This window comes from Megalopta genalis, chromosome 1 (assembly GCF_051020955.1).
Source record: "Megalopta genalis isolate 19385.01 chromosome 1, iyMegGena1_principal, whole genome shotgun sequence".
NCBI classification, from domain to species: domain Eukaryota; kingdom Metazoa; phylum Arthropoda; class Insecta; order Hymenoptera; family Halictidae; genus Megalopta; species Megalopta genalis.
In genome coordinates this window covers 42,371,489-42,398,979 of record NC_135013.1, presented here as the reverse complement: position 1 = coordinate 42,398,979, position 27,491 = coordinate 42,371,489, and the positions used below count along the sequence as shown (strand labels likewise).

Sequence of the window (27,491 nt, the reverse complement as noted above, 5' to 3'; positions counted from 1 at the left end):
ATTTAATATGTAGAGAATTTTGATAGTTAATGTATATAGAAATTTGATGGGTTGCCATCAACCAGCCGCAGCCACTGCCACAAGTACGGTCGCTCCATCGTTCATTCGATCGACACTGACGCTGCTGTTACTGCTGCTGCTGCTGCTGCTGCTGCTGCTGCTGCTTGCTGTTGCTGCTGCTGCTGCTGCTGCTACTGCTGCCGCCGCCGCCGCCGCCGCAACCGCAGGCTAACGGTTCTACTACAGCTACCGTATTTGCACTGTGAAATTGATCGTATAATTTCTAATAAATGCATAGAAAGCGTACCTAAATATCAAGCGGACGCAATCGGCAGAGCCCCCATGTTGTTTAAATCGTGCGAGGCCTCGGAAATTTCGAACGGAGACGTGACGGGCCCTCAAAAGCGTCTCGATAGTCGAGAATGTCGTGATTTTCGAAAATTTTCGAGATTCTCCAACATTTTTGAGATTCCCGAAAATTTTCAGGAATCTCCAGATCATCGCAATTCTTTAAAATTTCGAGATTTTTGATAAAATCTCGAATTTTATTCAGCTATGCTGCATACGATCACTGTTTTAGACGTTGAATTTCGTCGGAAGTTTTAATTATATACACTCCAAAATAACGAAACAACTTTCGCTCTAATTTCAAGGGCATGAAGACAAAACAAATTAATTTATTTTAAATTAATTGTTTTCGATCCATGCGAAATCGATTTTGCCAAACGGTGAAATTTGAATTAAAATCGAACGTGCTTTTTGTAGAAAATTCTTGTTAATAAGGTGATACCCAGTAATATGTAATACATTGAAAACTTATGAACGAATAAGATTTAGACAATTATTTAAATAATTATTTCAAGCAGAGCAACTGGTTAAGTAAGGAAAGCAGAATTTCCGTAACAGTCAGATTCACATGCATCATTTGGATTAAACCAATTGTGCATGTAAAGTTAATTAAAGAAGTTAACGCATAAAAAAACACCATTGTGTGTGTTCGAAAAAATATTTAAAATATTTATTTAAAATATTTTTTTATGCTACGGTCACATACTAAAGATTTAATGAAGCAACAGTACAAAATTTCGACAATAAAATTTAATCAACGATGCCCAAGAAAACAGGTGTTTTGTTCCATTGTGGATCAAGGCTGAAGACACAAAATGTCGACATCCTCATTTTTTGAAATAAAAACCAGTGTTCGTTGCCATAATTTGCAAAGTCTATTGCAGATTTATTACATTATAAAGAGAACATACTGTAAAAATTTTATATTCTTCAAACTCTTTGATTTCTTCAAATTTTTGTATCTCCGAAACATTATATTATACGTATTTTTCATTGAACTCCTCTAAAGATAGGGAACTATCGATAATACTATTGAGATTTTTGTAAACTATCGGAAACTATCGATAGTTCTCCACCTCTAAGCGGCAGAGCAATGACGAGCAAGTTCACTGTAACGAAAGGGTTAAACGCACATTAGGATCGCCTCCCATTCATACGCATTAGTCACACGCGCACGCGCACCCTATACTGACACTCATTGTCAGTATGGTTCCAGCACCCTTATGTTTGGTCACTGAGAAGGCAAACAGACGAACGGCAACGCGAGCGCGTGTGTGATTGATCGTTCGATAAATAGTTGGCACCTAAAAACTGCTATGGTCCAAGTACTGTAAATTCTACCTAATTGACGCTTAGCTTGAAAACAAAAATGGACAATGTGGGAAGAGGAGGCACGATTGTTCGAGCCTTTTGGCTCATTTTTATAGCTGTTGACAATCGGTAACTATAAAAAGGAGCCGCAGGATTCGAATAATCGTATCTCCTCTTTCAAAATTGTCCATTTTTATGTACAAGCTGAGCATCAATTAGGGAGAAAATTTACTGTATTCGCGTTGCACAATTAAAATAAAACATTTGCACGATTGTAAAAAATGATCGTTTTCACGTTTGAATCGTTCGATTGTTTCGAAACGGAAAATCATTTTTTAATTATTCAAATTTTATGAAGAGAAACCGATATATTAGACCGTAGCTGTCCGGTGTAGTGACTGAATGAATAGAAATTTGAATTACAATAGATTTTTATAGAGATTTAAATTATAATATGTAGATTTTTATCGTGACGAGTGATGTCAATTATATTGAATTTTTATTAGACATTTCATTTACAGTAGATTTGTATAGAAATTTACATTGTAATTAATTTTAAATATGGATAAAATTGAATATAGCATATTTTTATATGAAATTTAATTATAATGCTGTTTGCGAAAGATATTTGATTGTTAGATTTATATTATTTCACTTTTGAGACACCCACAAAGTAAATTTAATATGCCGAAGGATATATTTAATTTGAATAAAAGATGAATGCAAACAGAAGGAAAAACTTGATTTCAAAAAATATGAATATGATCTGCAAAAGGAAGAGTTTGATTCCAAAAAGGCGAGTATGATCTATGAAAGAATGAATTTATACTGCAAAATTTACATGTCTCATGATACAATATCTTGATAATCATTGTACCTATAGCACATAGACAAATTCGACTCGATACATATTAGGAAATAGGCTAATCATATTTTAAAAAATCAAAGGTTTCTCGAAAAATATTGAAAATATAAAAAATGCATATTACACTTGTTTATTAACCTGATGTCAGTGTGATATGAAAATGTTTAAAAAAAAATAATTTTGATAAGGAGTTTTTTAATTCAAATAATACATTTGTCAATAATGTTATATTATTGATATAAAATATTAGATAAGAAAATACAAGGATGCATTATTGTTATTATTATTTTGTTTAAAGCCGGTTGTGCAAATAAAATTGCTATGTTCCGTGCTGTTTTAAGTTTCATACAGGTGTTAAAAGTATAAAAGTATGTCATGCCTGTTTACACCGACGGTGGATTAATTGTAAGAAGCAGTAAAGTATTTTCCTCTTTCATTTGCCTTTTAATCCTTACCATTTAAAACAGTAACGTTCGTTAACAGAGACGTAACTGATCCCTTTTCCGTACGTTGTTAAACTATGAAAGTGCATCATTATTGGACAGAAATTGCATCTGCAGTATTTTGTAGTTACGTAAATGTAATGTGTAAAATAATACGAGTGTATTCTTCAGTGCGATGTCCACGGCACTGAAAGAGGTCACACTTTCACTTCTTTATGCACTTTTTATATGTCATATGCAATGCTTTTGTTCTGTGGGTTATAATAAATATCAACCAAGAACACTGCCGGTATAATCACTGCATGGGAGCAAAAGAAACATATTTGCCAAACATATGTACACTTACCGTCAAAAGTTCAGAAAGATGTTACGAAGATGTATTTTCTTAGGCGTAGTAAACATTCTTAACATAGCATGAAAATTTGTATAGTGTCAACGAAGGTATTCATTCTATTTTTCTGTAATTTCTTAATTATAATTTTATTTTTTTATTTGTCGTATGCACTAAATAAAACAATATTGCAATATAAACAATGTGTTATATGCTTCACTATAATTCAAACCTTTAATTTAATTAGACGTATATTTGTTAAAATATCGAATTTTGTTCAAATATTAACGATACGTAAAGATTCGTAGCTTTTTTTCGGTAAGTGTACCTATGTGATAGTAAAGAAAAATGCCGCGTACCACCATTTCAAAAAATTCAAATCCGTGCATTCATTGATCTGTAGGAAATGGATTTTATGCATTTATCGGAACGTGAAGGTCATGTTACTGGATTTGTTTCGATCTCAGTCATCATGATATAGTGATAGAAATATGTACTCTCGTTTAAAAAAAAAACATGGACGACCTTGAAATCTCGAAAAATATGACCTTTAAATAGAAATTATTTCCACCGCAATATGTATCCTTTCGAATCATGCAATCTGTTCCCGTAGCATTTTTTAGTATCGTTAATGATAACAGAGATATTGCTTTGTAACAGCTAAATAATCTTGTAGGTAGTGCAAGACAAGCAAAATAAACTGTTGTAAGTATGTATACTGCGGATTTTTATCCAGATTCTCATTTTCATACATTTTACAAAAATGAAGATTGGAGGAAAGTTTCTTTTGCTAATCAAGAGAGATCGCTCACTGTAAAAAGGAAATAAACATGCTATTAGATCATGTTAATTTATACATCATTAAGCTATTTCTTTTTTCAAAACCATAGCAGATACGAACTGTTATCGCGTCACCGCAATAACTCTCAGTCGACGGCTAACATTTGATTCGCATTATAGGTATACTCGTGCTACACCGACGCAGCACTCATGTTAAAAGACAAAAATGATTACATACATTGATTTAAACGAGAATGAGTACACTGGAGGTGACACTCAACGAATACTGCACTCGCTAGAGTGCGTGCAATCACCTCGTAAAATGTTTTGCGTGCCCGTGCCCTGAGTGAACCGACAATATGAACAAACGACGGCGTAGTTAGGCTGGTTTGGTAGAGATTTGTCATCTATTAACAACACACAGTAGACGGAAATGTCTGTTCAATTTGTAAAGCGAAACGTTAGAATTTCCGATGCGTAAATCGCGAGATATTGTTAGACTGCACATGATGTCATAATCGAGGCCGAAGTTGGGAAAACTGTGAAACAAATTGTTAAGAAAGAACGTCGATGATGCAGTTTTTCTAATGGCATCGAAGTTAATTTTCTATTTTGCTTTTCTCTAATGTGTTTCATTTTTTATTCATATTTCCGCAGTGGTACCAATTACGTTTCTAGTGGGTCAAAAGTCGAAGGCAATACATACATACATACATATATACATACATACATACATACATGCGAGTTTAATTAGTATATATTTTTACTCGTTCCTATATTTACTATATCAATCATTTGTAGTTCTGAATTTTAATATATTATATTATATATGATATTATATTATATTATATATATTACCAACCATACCATTTATTATTGTTTTACTTTATTATTATTGTTACTTTACTCATTATGGTATTTACACATATTAATATAAAATACAGTATAAAATAAAATATTTATTTCATTGAATTAAATTGTCTTATTAAGATATATTATGGTTATAATATATTGATAAAATTGTTGATTCAATATAAATGATGAAATTGTATGAAATTAGATTAATTATTAAATTAATTTTACCGATAAATTTTGAAATTTCATTTTGAAGATATTTGGCATGTATTAAAAATTAGAGTTGTTCTCAGATAAATTAATTATATTATTAAAATTATAATTATATAATGTATATTTGAATGTTCGTAAAGTTAATAAATAATGAAATTTAAGATGAGATCGACTCCCATTGGGTCAAAAATTTGTCTTCCTTAAATTTCATTATGTTAGTAGATAACTGGATGTAATCTGCATTACATATCGTATAATGTACTCGGGTCATTTTACTGCACCTAAGTGCAGCAACGAAATTAGAGCGTATTAGAATTCTGATATTAATACAACGTTGTCATATTTCTTGTCTCTTGCTTAACTAGAAGGATCTATGTCGACGAATTATTTATTAAAACGTACCCTTTTATTTACCATTCACATTTTTTCAATAAATTTTTAAGTCACGATACAAATTGTAAAAGCGTAAGAATAGCACGGAGATTAAACGAATATCTACTGACTTACCTTTGAAAGATTAGAAAAGTCACGGTTCAACTGTTCATTTCAGTGCACTCTTGATTCTATCATTCACGTATACCTTCGTTGCTCTATGTCCTGACGTTAAATAGACGTTTATCTCGTAGATATAACATAATCCGTTTTGGAATCGCGATCGGTATCATTATTCTTCCATAATTTAACTCAACTCTCTTCCCGCTGGTATCTCGATACAATCAGATGTGTATCTTTGGCGAGTTTATAAAATCCATTTTGCATTTATCAATCGAACAATAAATAATTATCGACACAAATCATGTTTATCTCGGCGTACGAGATAATCTAAGAGACATGGGCTTCCATATTGTTCCTAAAATCTTGCTAAATCTTTCGTGGTCTATATATTTTTTTCAAAAGAGCATATAATTCGCTTCCATTGCGAATAATTGTAGAGATAAAATGATAAACTCTATGCCCCAAATTTTCTATATGGTATACAAAAATTTCTATGAAACTCGAAACCAGAGAATATCATTCCCCAGATATAAATCAACAACGAATTCGCAATTAAAAACAAAATAAAATGTACTCGAATACGTAAAAATAGCGGCGTATAATCTTTCCAATTACTGATAACGTTTTGGGACGAAGCAGCAGAGTTCTTGTGTACAAATGAATTTGATATTACATGTAATCGTGCAATGTGGAAAGACAGAAAGTCGATAAGCATACAGACGAACGTTCACACTTCATGAGATCTTAACGACAACTGAAAATAAACATTTGAAGCACTCTCTTTAGATCGTACGTGGAATACGTACAAGTTCTGCCAATTATTTTCCATTAATTACAAAGGAGAAACAACGAAAGATATGTTGGTTATATTGTTGCTAATAACATAATTAGATTAAGAAGAAGGATAAAGCAGTCTATGACTTGAAAGTTACACTGAGCTATAGAGCACTTACAATTTACACATACCTCTGTATTATTATTTCTGTACCATATGTTCTGTACTAATTTAGTCTTTTTCTTAACACTAGATTTATGGAACCCGTCAAAATGGCGGGTCACTAATTTTTTAATTTACGATTATACATATCGTAAAGATACATTTATGAGTTATTTATTCAATTTATATATTACTTACGGCAAATGTTACCATAACACTTGTTAAAAATCAGAATAAATGTCTTATTGTTACTTTTATAAACTAATGTAAAATAGCTGTTTTTTGTGCTCCGTAAATCTAGTGTTAAAGAAACAGTAGAAATACAAATGCGATAAATGAAATGAAGAGTTTCATGTAAAAGGGCCTAGCCGAATGAGAGAGAGAGACGGTCAAAAATGCCCTTAGAGGTATTTCAATGACTATTACACACACACAACTGTTCTCGTATGTTCAGAATCAATGTTGACAATCTCAACCTTGTAGCTTGCTTGTTCCGCCCGTTCCTTCGCGGTCTCGTAAAATTTTGAAAAAAAATCTGACCTATTTTAGATTATAAGCCGTGTGTTAGAGCCGCTACGGACCCAAAATGGAGAGATACATAAATGTCGACCGATTTCTACAATTACGATCTTCTTCTTGAAACGAACATATGCATAAATTTTTGAGAATAGCTTTCTGTAAATTCGAAGCGACAGCTGCCATCGTTCCAGTTTCTGGTATCGCCAGTTCCTCGATTGCATTTCTACAACCTGAAGCAAATTTCATATCGTGAAAAAGGTGTTCCAAAGTTTAACCCACGTCGACCGACTCGTTCTGTAATTAATCGTTGTTTCACAATGTTTCTCTACCGGCTATTATTTTGATCGATGCTGGACACCGTTGCTGGTCTCTTTGCTCGATGCTCCACGACACCGCGTTCACGCCGAAACTGGGACTCCTATCAGACGAAGAAACCTGTGTGGACGGTTTCTTTGATAGTGACCAGACGTTTCAGTTGGGTGGGACAGAGTTTAATCGGTTGTGACTTGTTGTTCCAGGCGCTGGCGTCAAGATGGAGCACTTTCAGGCCACCCTGGACCCAAGGAAGCAGGAGTTATTGGAGGCCCGCTTTCTCGGAGCAAGGGTGAGCTACATTTTCGGGCGCGCACGCGCGCGCGTTTATGTATGCGCTCTCCTCGCTATCATATTCTCTCCTTTTCTCTCTTCTTACGCTCTCTTTTTAGTGCCCGTTTGCTCGCCGTACGTATACAATCATCATTTCTACGGCATTCTCTTAGTAACCGCTAAAAACAATCTCTACCGTAACTGCTGAAAATTATCTCTATCGTAACTGGATAAATTTGATCTTCGCCATTGAAGGTTGATCGCACCTTGGAACCAATATAAGACAAATTCTGTCCCCATCACTGCACAGTGGTCCGGGAATTCGTTCTCTGTGACTTCAGTTATTTTAGCGTTGTTTCAAGGTTTAACGTAGAGTCTACGATTTTTGAACGTGTACCGAACGAACATCTGCACACGGAATCCGTGAACCGTGTATTCGCGGATTAAGCGTCCGTGTTCTTAATACACGTGCAATTATGGATTTTATTATTCGTGAATTTCTGTACACAGATCCCGTCAACACTCATGTATGTACGCGTTCGGGTTACGTGGCAACTGCACCGATGCGTTTTTCTTTTTCCGTTCGGACTCTGGTCGATTATTGATCACGCTTCGCTATTCAGCATTATACGAACGTGTATTAAAATATACGTGTACCCGTGTATTTAATATTAGACGCGAAATAGGTACTTCCAGCCCAGCTTAATGGTTATAGTATAGTGGGTCATTGAATTCGCCTCCGCGCCCCAGCTATAATGCACTGCGTCTCGTAACTAGACTGCGGAAATACGTGCAAATGCATATTTTTAAAAAATGAACTAAGCATATAAAATTTACACTGAAATATATTTCATCGTTAAAGGATGTAATTTCTTTTTCTCGCATATTTTGCATATTGCATATTTCTTGCATATCTTGCATAGAAGTTGCATATTCTGCATATTACATTGTCAGAATTAGCTTAAACTCGTCATTAAACAGCCAAATACAGTAAATTCTCGCTAATTGACCCCCAGCTTGTACACAAAAATGAACAATTTGGGAGAGGAGACACGATTATTCGAGCCTTGCGGCTCGTTTTTATAATTGTTGACAATCGGTAACTATAAAAACGAGGTGTAAAGCTCGAATAATCGTATCTCCTCTTTCCAAATTGTACATTTTTGTGTACAAGCTGAGAGTCAGTTAGGTAGAATTTACTGTACATAGTAATATTATGTATAGCACAATATTAATAATCAAATACTTTAAAAATTTATAAAGTTAATAGAGTAGAATACAGTTGTAAACGTGTACAAATATTTGCATAGTATGTGTAATATTATATTTTGTTTCTAATTTCAAAAGGTTAATATATATTTGAGTAAGAGGTCTAATATGTATATCATAATTATTTTTTTAGTATAGTTTGTGTAATATTAAATATATTTTTGTGAACTTCACATTGTATGTATATAATATTAAATACATTGATTGAACACAAGTTTACGAATTCTTTAGTATCTATGCAAGCGCATACAATTTACTAAATTTATGCTGCATATACTTTATACATATATATCTGGCATTTTGTTTGCATATTCTTGCATATAGTCTGCATATTCACTAGTCTCGCAGTCTAACTCCCGCACTCTACTCATAACTACAAAAGCACCCAAAAATGTTCAGGTTTTATACATTGTGGTTAGTATAATAATGAAAGAAGTATGCCATATTTGAGATTGCATCGAAAAACGATATTTTTCTAAAAATGGATAAATTTTATTCGGTAAAATAAATGAAGAGCAGAAGAAAACAAAATTTTTATTCCGTAGTTACAGAACCAATAGAATAGAATTATTACACAAAAATTCAACACAAAATATAATAAAATAAAAATTATAACAATAATTTAGTAATGTTCATCTGTATTTTCAATGAGTTCAAATATTCGATTTTACGTGCTACTAATCAGACTTTGTCGCACTTTTTCTTATATGTATTCACGTAAAACGACCTTTAAAGGTGTGGTTCTGTAATTATGGGAACTTAACGAATCAGTGATTTGCTTTTGTTTTTGTATCAGATTAAACATAATTTGTCCTTCTATTATAAAAAGATACTTTGTTTCTCAATACGATTTCAAACACAGCATACTTCAATCATTATTATATTAACTCCTATGTATAAAAATAGAAGATTTTTTCGTGGTTTTACAGTTATGATACACGGTGTATTATAAAGACAAAAATATATATTAATATTAAAAATATCAAAATAATTTTGATTGAACTAACAATTATTTATAATAAAAATTTTATCATTAAATAGCTGAAATATATCTGCTCACGCATATGATAATAGTTTTGCTCTTAAATTATCTACGACGAACGAATCTGCTCGGAAAGTTATCTGGACGACGTAATATTTTGAATTTCGAGGTTTTAAAGAATCCTTATTTGAGAGAAAAAAATTATGTACAAACATGAAAGTCTAAAAATCGAGTTTGAGCCATAAATTACCGTTTTCCAGACCACTGTGCACTTGGGGGATGCCCCTCGGAACCAATCAAGCATTGAACACGCTCGACGACCGAGTAAAGAAGTGACTATCGACTAAACTTAAGGATATATCGATGGTATAGATAAGTAGACTGCGGATTTTTATGCAAAATAAAAATTGTCTGTGTTAATTGTACATACAGGAGTTAAACAAAAATGTGCTTCTTCTTTTCATAGTTTCAATAGATTAAAAATAGCGTAACCAGATTCTTAAATTCTTTTGATAAGAGACCGGTAATCGACGGACATCGACAAGTAACGCTTTTTTTTATCTCTGACTGTCGTCTATTATTATTATATACTGCTAGAGTATGTTTTTGTATGTAAAATCATGGTCAACAAATTTGCATAGAATTTTCTGGTTGCCGAACTTTCCTTGAAAGTAGTAAAACAATTTACATCACATTCCTCTATACATTCCTCACGTTTTCTGCAGAAAATTATCGCATGGCCGTGAAGCATGTTAAATTTATATTATAAGCACTCCTTAACCGAAACTTCAAGAATCGAACATAACTGAAATAAAATTCTGATCGTCAATAATTATTATTTGTAACCAATATACAATTCTAGTTAACAGAAAACAATTTTCGTCATTTATTACGGTTATTGGTAAGCACAACACATAAGAGTAGATATTTTCTAATCATTGCATTTTTTTGAATTTCCTTTAAAACTTCATGAGAAATATAATAAGATATATATAAGAAATATAATAATAAATATATATAAGAAATATAATATAAAATATAATAAGAATCAATTTTTTCACATGACTCTAATTTTTGGTCTCTGCTTCTGATATCTTCGTTGCTCTGTAGTTCACTTATCCACTTTTACCATAAATGCACAAACTCTGCAGTCTACTTGTCATATATTTTTATCAAGATGCAGTATACGTATTCTTAATTTTTAATTATATATTATACACTGTTTTATGAAAGGTCGATGGTATAGATAAGATATCGCAAAGACGAATGGAAACTTCGGAACTTAAGCGATCGAAGTAAAGTATGATGAATTTATTATTAGGTAAATATTTTTATTTTTGTTTGTACTGATTACAGATAATATCTTGATAAAACTATACAATCGGTTGCTTCATCCGCCTTAATTATATCTTATCGGCATGATCGATATATCGGTCTTTCATAAAACAGTGTGAATTAAGAGATACACAACGTAAATTGCGTCGGAAGATCTGAGAATCACAGAAAGAATTAATATTACTGCAGTAAATAATATTAATTATTAATCGTATTCTATCGATACGAAATGATTAGAATGTGCACACAATTATATTATAAATTATAATTTAAAATTAATAATAACAACATGTCGAATTATCAGTGACACATCGATATTATCGGTAACAAGTCGATATTGCACTTGAAACATTGAATCCAGTTTGAATCACTTTTTCATCCATACACAAATATAGCACATTGAATTTATAACAATTCAAACTCTGAAGAGAGTTTTGGAAAATCTGTTAAGGGGGCCAGCATGAGACCTTTTTTTAAATATAAGAACTTAAACGATTGCTAAGAAGATGACATCAAGTTTAGTTGCAACCTCGTGCAATCTTCGCGTGTAAAATAATTTTAACAAATATACATACGCCAAGAGTATTTGTCAGTCACTGAACGTTCGTCGAACGTTCCAATTTCAAAACAACCCTTTGCTACGAATTAGAATATAAAAACTTGCGAAAATATATGTTTTCATAAAAAATGCTGATCGCCACGATTGTTCAACTGTTAATACATATCTTTTGCTTCATAATATTCCAGTCGGTGTTGAAACGCGAATTCAACGACCCACTATATTATAACCTTAAAACTTGAAACAACGCTAAAATCATTTTGGTCACAGAAAACAAATTCCCAGACCACTGTGCACTCGTGCGACGCGCTTCTCTTCTGTTCCTGGTCTCTGCGAATTTTTGGCACTACGTAGTGGTAACGGTAATGATAGCAGCAGGGTACCTGCAGATCGAAAGGGATGATCCCGTTTCAAAACGGAGCATTATCCGTCTATCTTCTACCCCGATCTTGAGACGCTCTCTTCAACTTTTCCGAGTTCGGTCGACGTCGCCAAGGCAACTTTTATTCACGGGTGTAAACCGTCAGAGACTCTAGCCTAAACTATCTTCTCGAAACCTAAAAAGCAGCGTGACACCGCTATTTATGGACGCGGACAAAAGACCAGGACGTAAAGAAAGAGAGTGAAGAAATTGGTAAAATGCACCGTGGTCGCAAATCTTCTTCGAAACGACGTCTCACGTGGTGCAATTCATTGGAAAAAGAACATGATTGAACTTCGATTCGTCAGAGAAGCGATACCTTTTGCCAATCCTGACTTGTCCAATGTTCACGAGTCTTAGCAAATGCGCAACCGTATTTTTTGAATTTTGATACTTGCTCTTGGTTTCTTGTGTGATCTTCGGGATCTTAATCGAAAATGTTACCACCATTTTCTACCTGTCCTAGCATCGATTTTTACGCCATTATTTAAATTTAGATCTCAGCTGTATTACACATATACATATACATTTCTACACATTATTACATATACATATACAGTAATTTCTCCCTAATTCGCGCTCAGATTGCGCATAAAAATCTACAATTTGGGAAGAGGAGATATGATTATTTGAGCCTTGCGTCTCGTTTTTATAGTCGTTGACAATCGGTAACTATAAAAATAAGCCTCCAAATTGTCCATTTTTGTGCGCAATCTGAGCGCGAATTAGGAAGAAATTACTGTACTTACATATACATTTTGCTGGTTGTTTCTGGTAGTCTGTCGCTTTTAACAGGGGATGATTCCTGACGCGGAAATTCAAAACATTCTGAGACTTTGGGAATACGTAGAGCGTATGTAAACGTATGTTACGCAATTTCCTTTCTCGCATAAATTAATTTTAAGGGGCAAAAGTTAACCCACAAATACCCGGCTATTATTTATTTTATTGCTATAATCCGCAGACTGTAAAAAATAGAAAAAGGTCTTCCAACAAAAGTTACTTCTTTTGTCCAAATCTGTCACGTGGTATAGGATTTATTGATCGAGGCTGTAACGAAAATTTAAAAAAATACTTCTCGTAGATCTCGGTAACTTATACGTAGGCTGGAAATTTTATCGAAATCGGATGACGTAGCAGGCGTTGAAATATGTCGAAATTTCTAGATTGCACGAATTATTATACACGAATTTTGATGCTTGTATAATAGGCGCGAATACGATATTTTTGGGTCGTAAAATCGACCGGGCCATAAAGCAATCATGTTCGGTAGTCAGAACAATGGAATTTTACAAAGAAATCTTGCACCCAAATCAATTTCAAATCAAAGTCCATTGTCCCGGCTACCGCACTACGATTACTTTATGGTCCGGCCGATTTTACACCCACCAAATATCGTGCCCGCGACTGTTACTAAAATTACGAAAAGGAATTCAGCAAGTGTCTCGCTAGGCAGAATTATTTATTTTACGAGGACTAGGGTAAGTGTGAAAATTATTACGTTCGAAGTTTTCGACAAATTAAATACATAGTTTCTTTTGCCTACATCGCACTTTTTCGAAGATTTAAATCATATGTTGATGTCTTTCATATAATTACGAATTTTTTCATCATTGAAATATATAAAGAACACAAAATATTTAACAAAGTGGACAAAGTAGTTTTTGAGCGAATTACTGTACCCTTAAAAGGATGAAATATTAATTTCTCTGCGTTGGGTTAGCGTAAAACTTACGTGAATTGTTCCGAAACACATTACTGATTATCTTCGGGGTAAATGATTACATCACATATAGAATGTTGCAAAAATATTCGTCAAAATTCGTTGCAAAACAAACTATGTCTGTAAAAATCGAAAAGAAAAACAGGTTTTGCATATTTAGTAGACACTGATTATCATTTTTAGTTAAATATAGAAACATCTTGAAAAATGTCAATGCTTCTGCCATTTATTTTCCTAGAAACATTACATTTGAAATGAGGCTAATTGCATCATCGGATGGTGCGACAGGCGGTAATTAAATTCAGCAAATAATGGATATTAAAATTATACAAAATATACATTTTCAAATAAAACTTTATTCATAATGTTTCGATATAAAATCTTATTCGAACATCATTTCGATATAAAATTGTATTCGAATTTGATTTGAAGAATTTATTCGAAATTTTATACGAGATGTTATTCGAAATATTTTATTCGAAGAATTTATTCAAATTCTGGTTCAGACTAATAATAAGTTTTATACAGGGTGACCCAAAATAATGGTATTTTCGAGAAATGAGGGGTTGCTGAGGTCATTTGAAGTAATTTTTTCCTTAGCGAAAATGCAATCCACGGCTTTGTTTACGAGTTATTAAAGAAAAATAGTGACCAATGAGAGGCGAGATCAGTTGGCGCGGGGCGACCGAGCTGGCCTCTCATTGATCACTCTTTTCTTTTAATAGTCAAGAAAAAAGTTACTTCAAATGACCTCAGGAACCCCGCATTTCCCGGAAATACCATAATTTTGGGACATCCTGTATATCGATGATAACTGCTTATTTGCAAATGTTCTCTTAGCTTTTCTTTGAAAGCAAATCTAGAAGAATAATAATATTTTCTAGAAACTAAATTTAAGCAATAAACGAATCACTGTCTTTAGAATATTCAAAATCTATTCACGCTTCCTTGTTTCGACTGTAAATATTCACAGCTAATTAGTTAGCCCCTCGTTCGAGTTGCTGAACGAGGAGGGTGAACGAAATGATTGAGTGCAAGCGAGGTAGGATGACAGGAAGCAAACAGCTCGTTGCCATTGACTTGCAAGAAGTCAGTAATGCGCAGAATAAATTATTTCCTAGCGGATATCAGTTTTCCATTTTTCCTATTCTAATTGAATTCTCTTCGAGATCTACATTGCTACAAACAACGTGTTAAACAATGCCATGTTTAATACCATTTTCTTTAGAGGGGTACGTATTATTGGTAGGAACATGTATTTGTGGCAGAGCTGTGTAGAATTACATTTGAATTACTCAAGGAATTAGAATTACAATGTAATTCAATTACATTACAATGTAGATCGTAATTGCAATTGAAGTACAATTACAAAATACTGAGCAATTAAATTAGGTACATTGACTATGAATTACGATGTAATTTAATTAAAGTGACGAAATAAAAAATATTATAATATTATATATAGAATAACATTATAATATTCTTACCATTGCTACTACATTTCAGTAAAATTTGTATAAATATTTTGTGTGTGCGTGTGTGTAATCATACTTTATTTAGAATAACTTGGTTTCAAACACTAGTAATCGGTCTGTGGATTTTATGTATCTATAGCAAAACTGAGTAGTTGAAATTTAAAATAGTAGGTAGATTAAGAGAATTTACAAATGTTAATAACGTTATAATAATATTATATATAATATAACAATATTATGTACGAATATATTTCTAAAGTAACAACGAATATCATCTGTTTAGAAATCAAGCAAAAATAAATACACCGGCAATTCAAATTCTACCTACACCTCCAATGTGTAAAAAATGTAAACGCGCATGGTTAAGTTTTTATTGCTGGTTCCAATTCTCTGCGCTTCTTTTGTAGTGTTCGGGCATAATTGAGGGATCTTAAGTGGCAAACAGGTTAACTTAGACAGTGTACAAACAGCGATTAATTACTAGGTACATAAGCATAAACATGCATGTGTATTGTTCGTTTCCAGTTTACAAGTGACTTTCACTTACAGCTTTGTATAAGAAAGCCTGTAGACAATGAAACATTTACCTGCCACCAGTTTTCTACATGCAAACGTTTAACTTGCAACAATATCTTAATTTTCTAATCTCTATTTTTTTTCTATTTTTTTTCTATATTTGGCATGTCAAATTTATAAGGTCATTTAGCTACATTTTACAGTGGCGTTTATAATTATAAACTCAAAATAACTTTTACATTTTTAGTGATATTTAGATAACAACCAACAAAAAACTATATTTGTATATTTTTAGTTTCTATTATTTCTAATATATAAACATACAGATATGATATTTTATTAAGTTTCTGTTTAAATGAAAACTTAATAAAATATCATATATGTTTCTGTTTAAATATATACTATTTATAAATGAAAACATTTTTCTATATTGATGGTAACAATTATGGCCTCCGTTCTTTTGTTTCGCCTTGGGCGTTAAGTTATTTAGAAGGCAGGCTCGCTTTAAGGTATTATCGCATTAGGCGGGTAAATTTGTAATGTTAATTATAGTGCGAGAATACGATGAAAATGAGGTCGTTCCACAAAAAGTAGTGTTGACCTCGGAATGTGTCACAGGATATTTGTTACGCCTAGAGATTCATGGAAAAAGGAATATAAATCCATATTAAACGAAACAGAATTAATTTAACTTTGTAAAGAAAAATATGAATCTCCATTTCAACTGTGTTTTGTTCTTTATATTATTTCGATGAAATAAAAGTGTACATACACCTTTTTGTTTGTCACGTTCTATAAAAATCGATGAAAATCGTGTGAGTGTGACTTTTCAAAAAAATAATGATTCAGGGTAATATTTTGTGTGTTTATAATATGTGGCCGATTATAATTTATGTACAGCAGAGCGAATTATTCGAATAAAATGTTATTCAATCATTTCGAGTAAAATTTTATTCGAACATCAATTTAAATAATAAAGTTTTATTTAAATAATTCGAATAAATTCTCCGAATAAAATTTTATTCACAGTTACGCATATTAATTCGAATAAAATTTTATACGATAACATTTCGAATTTTTACAATTAAAATTTGATTCAAATAACGTTTCGGATTTTTACGGATAATATTTTATTCGCAGAATTTATTCGAAATGATGTACGAATAAAATTTGATTCGTTACTCGAATAAAATATGCTGAATTCTGATGGTTGATGGTTGGATATTGAGAAGTGAATTGATTGTTGAAGCGATTAGCTATACATATGAAAATTATATTGCATATATTTGTCGGAAACGCGTTGGCAAATCTGCATACAAGAGCAAATGGTGCGGTTTGGATTGATAAAATGTCTATAAAAAGAAAAACAACTTTTCCCTGTCTCTGAATGAAGCTGTGATCTCGTTGTATCATTCATGCGATGCGACCTAATGTATTTTGGAAGAATTACTATTACGGGGTGCATATATATACAACTGCATAAGAGAATCCCGAGTGGATTATAGCCTTTGGTTGGTCGAATATGGCGACGTGATTCATCGATAGGAAGTTGCAACACAGCTTGAAGTCCACTTATGGGTTTGTGAAAACGCACAATAAACGAGGCTTTTGTATTAAATGAATAGAACTACCATCGAGTCGTTCGGTTAATATTATGAAAAATATGTCAAATCATGTTTTGAGTATCTACATACATTAATTTTTACTATTGTTCCTCATTTAATCACGAAGTACATATTTCTTTATTTCCAAATTGGAAGCTTGATTCGTAAAATCTGTAAAACGGCATAAATTTCGAAAAATGCAAAGATATGATACTACGTACAATGTGAAAGAAATATTTATATTTTTACAGTAACGGTGAATTGTTGCAACTTTTTCGATAGGTATTTTTATGTAGCACTAGCTCAAAAAGCGATAATAATTCGAAATTAAAGGAAACTGAGAGAAGGAAAGTAAATAGTAATTGATTATGACTAAAGTAATGCAATATTCTTAATAAAATATACCCGATTGTTCGTCATAAGAAAAACACCATAGTTTCGAATTCAACAAAGATCAAACGTTTTACTGTACCAACTTTGGTATCACATATTGTCTTCGTAGATTTACAAAAAAGTTAAAATACATAATAAAGTTAAAAAACGAGCATTTTTTTATCTTTTCTTTTGTCATTCTAACTAATAGCAAAATCAAAAGAAGCATTTTCGTCATTGTCTAGTAGATCAGACCCTCTAACATCTAAAAGAATAAATTCGAATAATTTGGTGCAATTTCAGAAAAGTTGTTGCGTTTTTAAAGGTGTAGGCACTTTCGTGAGCCACTGTAGCTACGAAAGTGATCGTAACGAAACTGTTTTTACAAGAATAAAGTTCAATATAAAGTTATTCCGAAATTCTCAATTCCATTGTTTAAACCATTGTATTGAATGAACTTAACGCGCTGTGTCACACGACAGGCTGCATGTTAATGATTGACACGCTGATACATAAGCTTACAGCATCGCCTTCTTTTTATAGTCGATTCATTATTTCACTTGCTCTCGATCGTCCCAGCGAGCTATCCAACTATCTGACTTTCGCCGTTATTCAGTGTTGACTAATCCGATTCGCGGACGTTATCATTTCGACCAATGGTATACGTAGATACGTTTCACTTACTGTTGAAAGTGCAATGCAGTTTTCCTTCCGTAAGTAATACCGCAGCGTTCGAGAGACACTGACAGTGACACGCTTGAAAGCAGTGAAAGCTACAATTCTATCTCTCTCTTTCTCCCTTTTAACGTCATGCAACTAACTCGAGAGACGAAGCGAAACAGTAACTTTTTTTTTTTGTTGACGTCGCGTGATTCGGAGGACACAGCGGGACGCTATCAAGCGGTAGACACTGTATAGTAATATCCGCATAACTGTGGCGTTTCTTACCGCGTTCAACTGCTGCATTTTAGCCTCCGCCACGTGCTAGAACCGGCTGGCATCCCGCAGTACACCTTCGTCTTCTACCTCACGAAAACTAAACATAGACCATTAACACGAGTGTCGCTTCGCGACACTTTATATAAAATCATGTTTTGTAATTGACACATAGACCGGGGGGGGGGGGGGGGGCACATTTGAAGTGACATTATTTGAAATAATATTTCAAATAATTTGTTATTTTATTTTATAATTTTTTGTCATAATTATGAAGTTAAATTTAATGTTTAGAGCTGGTTTACACCTTTTTGTTTGAAACTAATTGTTGCGAAGATTTTATTTTATGAAATCTATTATTTTGAGGATTATTTTTTTTGTGAAGAAGGCATTATATTACAGAAACTTTTATGAAGATTTCATAAAATAAAATCTTTTTGTTCATTATTATTTTCGGCATTATTTTTCTTCGGCAATTTGAAATAAAGAAGTAACGAAATAATTTATTATTCGATATCTAACTTTATCTCAGATGAATTGATATTATTTTTATTTACAAATAACGCGGTCTTATATAAATTCTTTCAAATAGTTATCTTTATTTTTAGTTCAAATAAATAATGATACCAACCGTAAAAAATCTTTTAAACAAAGATATTCGCCACACATTAACACAAATTTTATATTAATAGTCTTCGTGTGAACAAACTATAAAATTTTCTTGCATACAAGGTTCCATAATTTTTTTAATTTTCGAATTGGCATAACTTCCTCCTAAATACAAACTACAAACGAAATACAATTTAAACTAAAATAAAACCAAAAACTAAACTATTAATATGATGAACATATAACATAATTATGAATATAATACAAATATAAATATAATATAATTAACATATAATAAACATACATGAATATAATGATGAGTAGACCTCGGATTTTATGGAAAATATAAATTTTCCAAGATGATTGCCAAAAATTGAAATTAAATAAAATATCGAAACATTTTTCGAATAGTGCCCAAAACTGCTAATGATCAGTTTTATCTCTTACTTCCAAAACTGCACAGAAAACCTCTAACATTGATTTACAACGAATTTGCAAGTTTTGAGAAAGACGAATTTACTCGAATGTGTGAAGTAACATTTAAAAATTGCAATGCATAATCTCTTTGATTATGAAGGATGAAATGACAGAACAAGATGCCACGTTGTGGCTAAAAATGTAATGGTATTAATTAAACATTGATAAATCATAGAGGGTTTTTATTGTTCATAAATCTGTACCATGCCAATTCTTCATCTTGAGACTCTCTAAAGGTGACGAGGAAATGCACACCTTCGTCTTTAGCGATAAAGTTCACGAGAAGATGATGCATCGCATAACCATTTAACACATTGACTGCCGTGTGCTCGTCACTGGCGTGCCGACCACGCCGTAATTAATTAGGGCTCCTGATTCAGGTAAACTCGGGTATTTGTAAACTAAATGTAAATCCTGTTGTGACGTAGATTAGTCCGCTACGTCAATATGTGTACAGCGGAATACAATAACAGAATGCAATTCAATAACTGTATTTAATGTTTCGATAGCATTCGATTCTTCGTGTATGAAAATTGCTTAGCAGTCAACGTGGTAAATGTGTTCACCTTCTCTATTTCTATAGAATATACATATATATTATATTTAGTTATTTTGTTTTGTAGTATCCTCAGTAATTTCTTTTTCTGTCCATTTGTATTTATTAAAACTGTTTTATTGTTCTGTATATTCTTTTCAACTATTCAGTCGAAATACTTTTTGTTATATTTAGGTCAGATGAATGGGCAGAACATTCCAGACCTAGTATTTTTTTGGAATATATTCAGCACTAACTTTAAGGTGGGTACTTTTTTGCAGCATTTTCATTCAGAACAAAATTATGTCACTACTAATAATATTTCATGTTATTCGTGCGGATAACTCGATACATTAAATTTATTTTCGTTCCATTAGTGTTATCAATTTGTCAGCTATTTCGGAGAACATTATACTCGTTTATTTATTTGTCACGTCTGAAAACAATTCAAGCAAGTTTTAAATCGGTTAAGCAACCATTTGTTTTCACCGGAGCAAATTTAAGATACTGAATAACTAATGAAATATTGTAAAAGATGTTCAATCGAAATAACTATATTGCATTAAAACGACAAGTGTATAAAATATGCAACTGCAGTAACTCGTATTAACAGTTTAACTCGTAATTAATTATTTTGCTCGAAGTTTTATGAGTCCAATTCGATATTTAGGCTGGATAGATTGAACTCTTCGAAATTCAATACCAGAACTGTAATATGTGACTGAATTGTGGATTTTATGTATTTCTGACAAAAATCAGAACGTTTGAGAAATTAAAAATCAACTCATTAAAATTATTAAACCAAGAAATAAATGTCTATGCGACTCATACATCTTGTAATTAATACAAATAGTTTTTATATTACATAAAAATCCGCAGTCTATATATGATACAATATTTCTACTTAAAGTAATGTGAATGAAGTAATGTTAACAGTTTAATTATTCAATCAAAATTACTACCATTCGCACCGTGTAAATTACGCATTCACACGGTGTGACATGCGGATAACATTGTTTAATATAACAATCCACAATTAATTTGCAGTTAAAATATTTTAAGTAGGTGTCCTAAAATAGATAGCAACCCCATTGTATGCGGTAAATACATAATACCATATATGTTTATTATATTATATATAAATATAAACATATGTATATATACATACATATATCTGCATTTAACGAACGAGTGATAATTGAGAGAAATAAAAGACAAATAATAATAGAAAAATAATAATATAGGCTAACTGTAGATTGAGGCTTGTTATTTTATTTTCGTCAATCTGTCTATATTGTTTTTACTTCTAATTATCTTTCTTTTATTTTTATCTATCTTATTTTTATATGATCACTCGTTCAGTTTGATGTGTTTGTTGCTCGTCTATTATCAACTGATTTTGTGCTTGCTTGCCTCGTCTATTTCTCGAAACTTGCGCTAAATTCACATGCTTCTAATAGAAGCTTTTTAACTCCTTTTTTCCTTTTTTGTCATCTCAAGTAATACAAAAATTTAAAAAAAAGTATTTTAGTCACTCTACAGTAAAGTAATTTTTTTAACATTTAGAACGTATTCAAATTCAAATTCCGTGGGTAAGGTTCACGGATGTATGCAAGTATGTCTTCTGTTGAACCCAATGGTCAATGAAGATGTCGTAAAGTAACAGGAATGATTGAAGCAGTAATTTAAAATGAATACGTATATTTTGCAGACTACGATAAACAAGATTGAATTGATATTAACCCTTCGCACTCGAAACCATTTGAACTCGAAATCTAACATGGTTTCTCTGTGTGACCTATAGTATTTTCATTTCACATTACTTACTGCATTTTATGCATACAACATTGAATTTTGTGGCTCAAGCAACAGTTACACTTCGCAGTTTTTTTAAATATAAACAAATGCGATGATATTGAAATTATTTTGAAACGTGATATAACAATTTTTGATGGCGCCTCGTGTGCAAAGGGCTAAGACTTAGACGATATTCAGGATTTTACGATTTGATACTTGAAACAGACGATACTTCTAATGTGGACTTTGTCGATCCGCTGAAACGTGGAGGTGAAAGACCTCTCGATCAAAATTTATTAAATAGTAGGGAGGGGGTACTGGGCCTACCAATTAAGGAAAGCTTATCGAGACTGAAACGATGGGGGTGACTCAACGGTCTGACGGCAAGCAACGGTGACGTGGAGGGACAATGACGCCCGTTGTACCCCATGGAAATTACGGGAAATAATCTGCCACGCCTCCTTGGGACCCTGTGTAGGCCTAGGCCACGTCAGGTGCCATTGAGAACGGTACGGCTACGCTGACCTTCCTAGGACAGCCAGTCGATACCCTTCGGCTGTACCGAGGCGTAAACTAATAAATTTGTTAAAAAGACACTAGTAAGACAAGATGGTACGACAAGATACGCGTCGCGACAAAGTTATTGCGTTCTAACAGGTGTCCGAATACATTTTGTGCCAGGGATAGGTAGTTGCCCATACATTCTTTCACTGCTTGTGTTCACGTCATCTATTCGTTTCGTCAGTTAGACAGACGGTTGCACCTTTTATTAGGAAATGATACAATGTTGGAACGCCCCATTGATGAGTAATTGTTATGACAATGAGGTCATGCAGCGGAAGACGCGAACAAATACGAATACAATCAATTTTCTTAAAATTAACATTGTTCTGTAGAGGATTGATGCAGCGTGTGATTCACTTGCGCTGGAACTTGAAGGTCGAGCCGAATGTCGTTCATCATTAATGAATGTAACACTGACAAAGACATTTCATTCGGCTTCTACTACGAAGCCCCATCGATTTTGTTTTCGTTCAATTTGTCGTCACGCTTGAACCAGGCTATTTTTCCTTGGACTACTATTTAATTTATTAAACTTTCGCTAGAGCATACATCCGGTTATGCAATGCCGATAATGATGAAGGACAAATCCACTTGGGTGGCCTAATCCTCTCATCTAGTTACTGAATACCGCTCGTAGGAAAGGATATACATACATCGAAGCAAATTTTTCTTGTCAAAATAAAATTACAAAAAAGTCTAACCCTAAGATTTACTCGTATTCAAAATCATGAATCATATACCTAAGAATTTCGATTGAATTAATATGCTACACGGAGGAGTTAACGAGAAACATATCTCTATTGTAAGAAATAGTGTTTTATATATATATATATATATATATATATATGTGTGTGTGTACACTGCCCTGCAAAAGTATTAGGACAGTCACAGAAAATTAAATAAATATGAGAAACTAATAGGAAATTGTTATAACTTTTTCAATGTATTTCAAAGTTAACTGTATTAAACTGGAACAAATACATATATCTATATCTTTTTTATATTATGATAAAAATAACGTCAATTTTATAAAAGAAAATTAAACTTTTTTCTGCCGCATTTTTTAATTAATTCCTGGACTAACTTCGGCATCCGTTTTATCAGTTTGTCTATTGTTTCACATTCTATTTGGTTGCATACATGATGTAGTTCATTTTTTGTTGTTCCGAGAAAATTATAGATTAGCAGATTAGTCAATTTAAAAATATAAATTAATTATGTCAAGTCTGGCGATGTTTCTACTAATTTATCAGTATGTAATTTGATTATATAAATTTCTTTTAGGCGAATTTAACTAAATTAATATATATTTACGGACTGTAAATTAACTTACACCATTTTCCTAATTAGTCAATTGTAAAAATCATTTAATCTCAATTATGAAAAATTAAATATCACTTACAATATATCTTGTATTAATCCAATTATGTTTACAAATAATAACAAGAAATAACATAGGAGTAGCATTTTTTATTTTGAACGTTAATTATATTTATATATTGTTAAACTTAACATAAAATATTGCTATTATTTATACTTATGTTCTTTACGTGACAGTGTTTTGAAATATTCATTATGCACAAAGGCACCAGGACGATTCTTTCAAATTTTGGCGATATTCCGCGACATGTAGATGATAAATCTAACGTCTCAAATTCTCTGTCCTCCATCGATGTTTTATATGAAATAGTATACGGTGCACTTTTGCTATAGTTTCATTCAACATATTTTCAGCCAGTTTACCTTTTCTCCGTTAATATTTTTTCTTGCTCGTTTTTGAATTGCATTTTGTAGATATTTTGTTGAAACGAAATTCTCTCGTTTCATTTCGTGTAAAATAAATTTATTATTTTTTTACATTGTATTATAACATCATAATAATCAGGTGGTGTGTATAAGAAATTCTTTTTACGTGACCCCGCCACCTGTGTCTATGGAAATTTGACTTACACCACTTTCATAATCGATCGCTACGCAATTTCTTTTATTGGCCAATTTTAAATTGAATAAAACGTTGGCACTTTTTAAGATATTAAATTTTAACTAGTTATAAATAAAAAGGTTACATTAAATATATCACAAATTATGTGATATCTCATCTTTTTTTAAAAACACCATTTTCAAAATAACAACTTTCAAAATAAACGGTCTATATTTCGAAAACATGTCGTACGAAATGAACTCGGCATACGTTTTCACCGAACAAAATGCAATAAATTGGTAAACCAATTGCATAAGCGACAGACACTTCTAACTTAATGCGCACTTTCGAGAATACGATGCCATAAAACTTAATACTAAACATAAAACATTACCTAAACCGAATGAAAAACCTAATGCTTTTGGAGCGGGGTGTACATGACTTAATCTTTATGCAGAATAAAAAAGTTCTTCGACGATTCCAAGAAATAGAAATTATACACAAATAAATTGTACCTTTTAATAATATTTATTAGCTGAAAATAGTTTAATATTATTATTAAATTCTTCTTATGTCTTCACAATTTTTTTATTTCAGTTACTTATTTTTGCTACAAATGCATAAAATCCACAGTCTACTAATATTATAGCGTATATAGATTCACGCATTAATTAGCAAGAGCCTATAAAATTCGTTTTTAACGATTATTGCGCGATTAGATACGTTTCGAACTGAACTCGTAGTAACAATGGCATAAACTGGCAATTAGTGGCATCGCGTATTTATATCGGAAAGTTTACAGTATGGTCAACGGGCATGGCCAAGCAAAACAACATAAGTCCATTGGGCTAACGCTGTTTTGCCTGAAGTAATCTTGCACCCTCGTATACTCTGTTGAATATACTGATTTATCGTTACGCCAATTGAAACAGTTGGAAAAATTATGTAAACTCAGATAAGACATACCATTTATACTGCGCTTCGCGCTCGGTAACGATAACAAATTGATATTTAATACTTTAAACGGTCATGCCTCCGAAATAGGAACATGTGACGTATGTTATTTCACTTTACAATCACGGATGTGTACCCCTCCCCCCCCCCCCCCCATTGTTTTTATACAGTAGATACATGCCAGAAAAAGCCGTGTAAAAAATACATCGTGTACAATAGGGGATTAATTCCACATCCTTAAAACCTGTAAAATATAGTCAAAATAAGAGGTTTCATATGAAAAACTTTATTAAGGATCTTTATAAAAAACCAAATTTGATTTGCACGTGTATTCGTGCACAGTTCATTTTATAAAAACAAAGGATAATTCAGTTCTTTACATTGACTGTACCAGACGTTAAAAGTGACTCGTCCGTGTTGCCTTATACAAATTACAGTATTGAATTTATTTAGACTTTTTCCAATTTTTATATTAATATATATTGGGATGAATAATTTATAATTTCAATAATTGTAGAATAAGATTTGACCGGCGTCGCGGTATGGTTAATGTTAAAGTAAAAGTAATATATGTAAATCAAAAATGATTGTAAATTCAGAAATTACAAATTGTGAGCAGTGATAGCGATGAAAACAACGTAAATTTATTCGCTATTTTTTAACCGTGATAAATCGAATGGAAACGTGTAAAAAGGAGATTGAATTTATTTGTCAAAACTGTGTTAAATCGAAATCATGTAAAAGAGTGCCGTGTAAAAATATAATACTTACTCGATGTTTTTAACTTTCTAAACCTGACGAAAAGTGCGCTCGAATGATAAATGGACAACAGATATGTATGGAAGAAAAAACTTGTCTGCATTAATCGCAAGGAAGAGCAGCTAAATACAAATATACTTCTCCTCTTAATAATTTAGTAAGTTCAGATTGATACGAAAGCCTTGAAATCCTTTAAATGTTTCCATTGTTCTGCATTTTTTTTTTAGCAATTTTTGTCATAAATGCATAAAATATGCAGTCTAATATCAAATAAAAAATTTATCGTATGTCATTAGACTGCGTATTTTATGAATCTATGCAAAAATGGTAAAAAAATGGTAAAACACAAGACAGTAAAAAGATTAAAAGACATTGTTTTCAGCCTACCAGACAGAAGAAGAGGAACAAGTTTTTAGTTTGTTTTAGTTAATCGATTAATTTTCAATAGTTAGTTTTCAATATAATACTCATCCGTACTAATCTGTTAAAATGGTGTCAGTCCTTCTATGGTGTTTGGAGTCCATTTGACTTTTGTAATAATTTTAATTACCTTGTTATTCGAATCAAATTTATTGATTTCATTTATTTTTCATTAATAAGTTCAAAGTTTTTTTCATATTTTCATATCACTTATTATACATATACTTTCATATCATATGCTTAAAAACATACATACTATTACAGTGCAGTGTCCAATAATATGCACGTAGCTTTTTAGTCGGATCCATCTGACTAAATAACTAATAAGCTTCGTTGGTGTAAGTTTCTGTGAACACAGTATGAGGGTAAAGAACATTTAATTTAACTAAAAAAAATCTAAAATCGAAATTACAAAGATATCAATCTCCATATATAAACTAACAACAAACGTACAATTTAAAAGAATATTGAATTTACTCTGACGAATGAAGCAAGGGTTAAATAATGCATAACCCGTGCATAATCTCTTTGATTACGAAGAAGAGACAACAGAACGAGATACGTTCACACATTGTAGCTAA

The 27,491-nt window shown here is 32.2% G+C and overlaps 1 protein-coding gene across 9 annotated transcripts in view; it reads left to right on the top strand.

The window, feature by feature from the left end:
• The window catches only part of Tlk (Tousled-like kinase), a 101,927-nt gene that overhangs the window by 21,586 nt on the left and 52,850 nt on the right, over positions 1–27,491 (top strand). For 6 of the 9 annotated variants that reach the window (XM_033475416.2, XM_076528177.1, XM_076528175.1 and 3 more), the window contains one exon: positions 7,616–7,701. The exons of 1 other annotated variant lie outside the window; for it this stretch is intronic. In XM_033475416.2, the coding sequence (XP_033331307.1) occupies positions 7,616–7,701 (86 nt within the window). Of the gene's footprint in view, positions 1–7,615; positions 7,702–20,690; positions 20,759–27,491 lie in introns of all 9 variants that reach the window. 2 more of the 9 variants (XM_076528181.1, XM_033475495.2) reach the window with 2 other exon arrangements.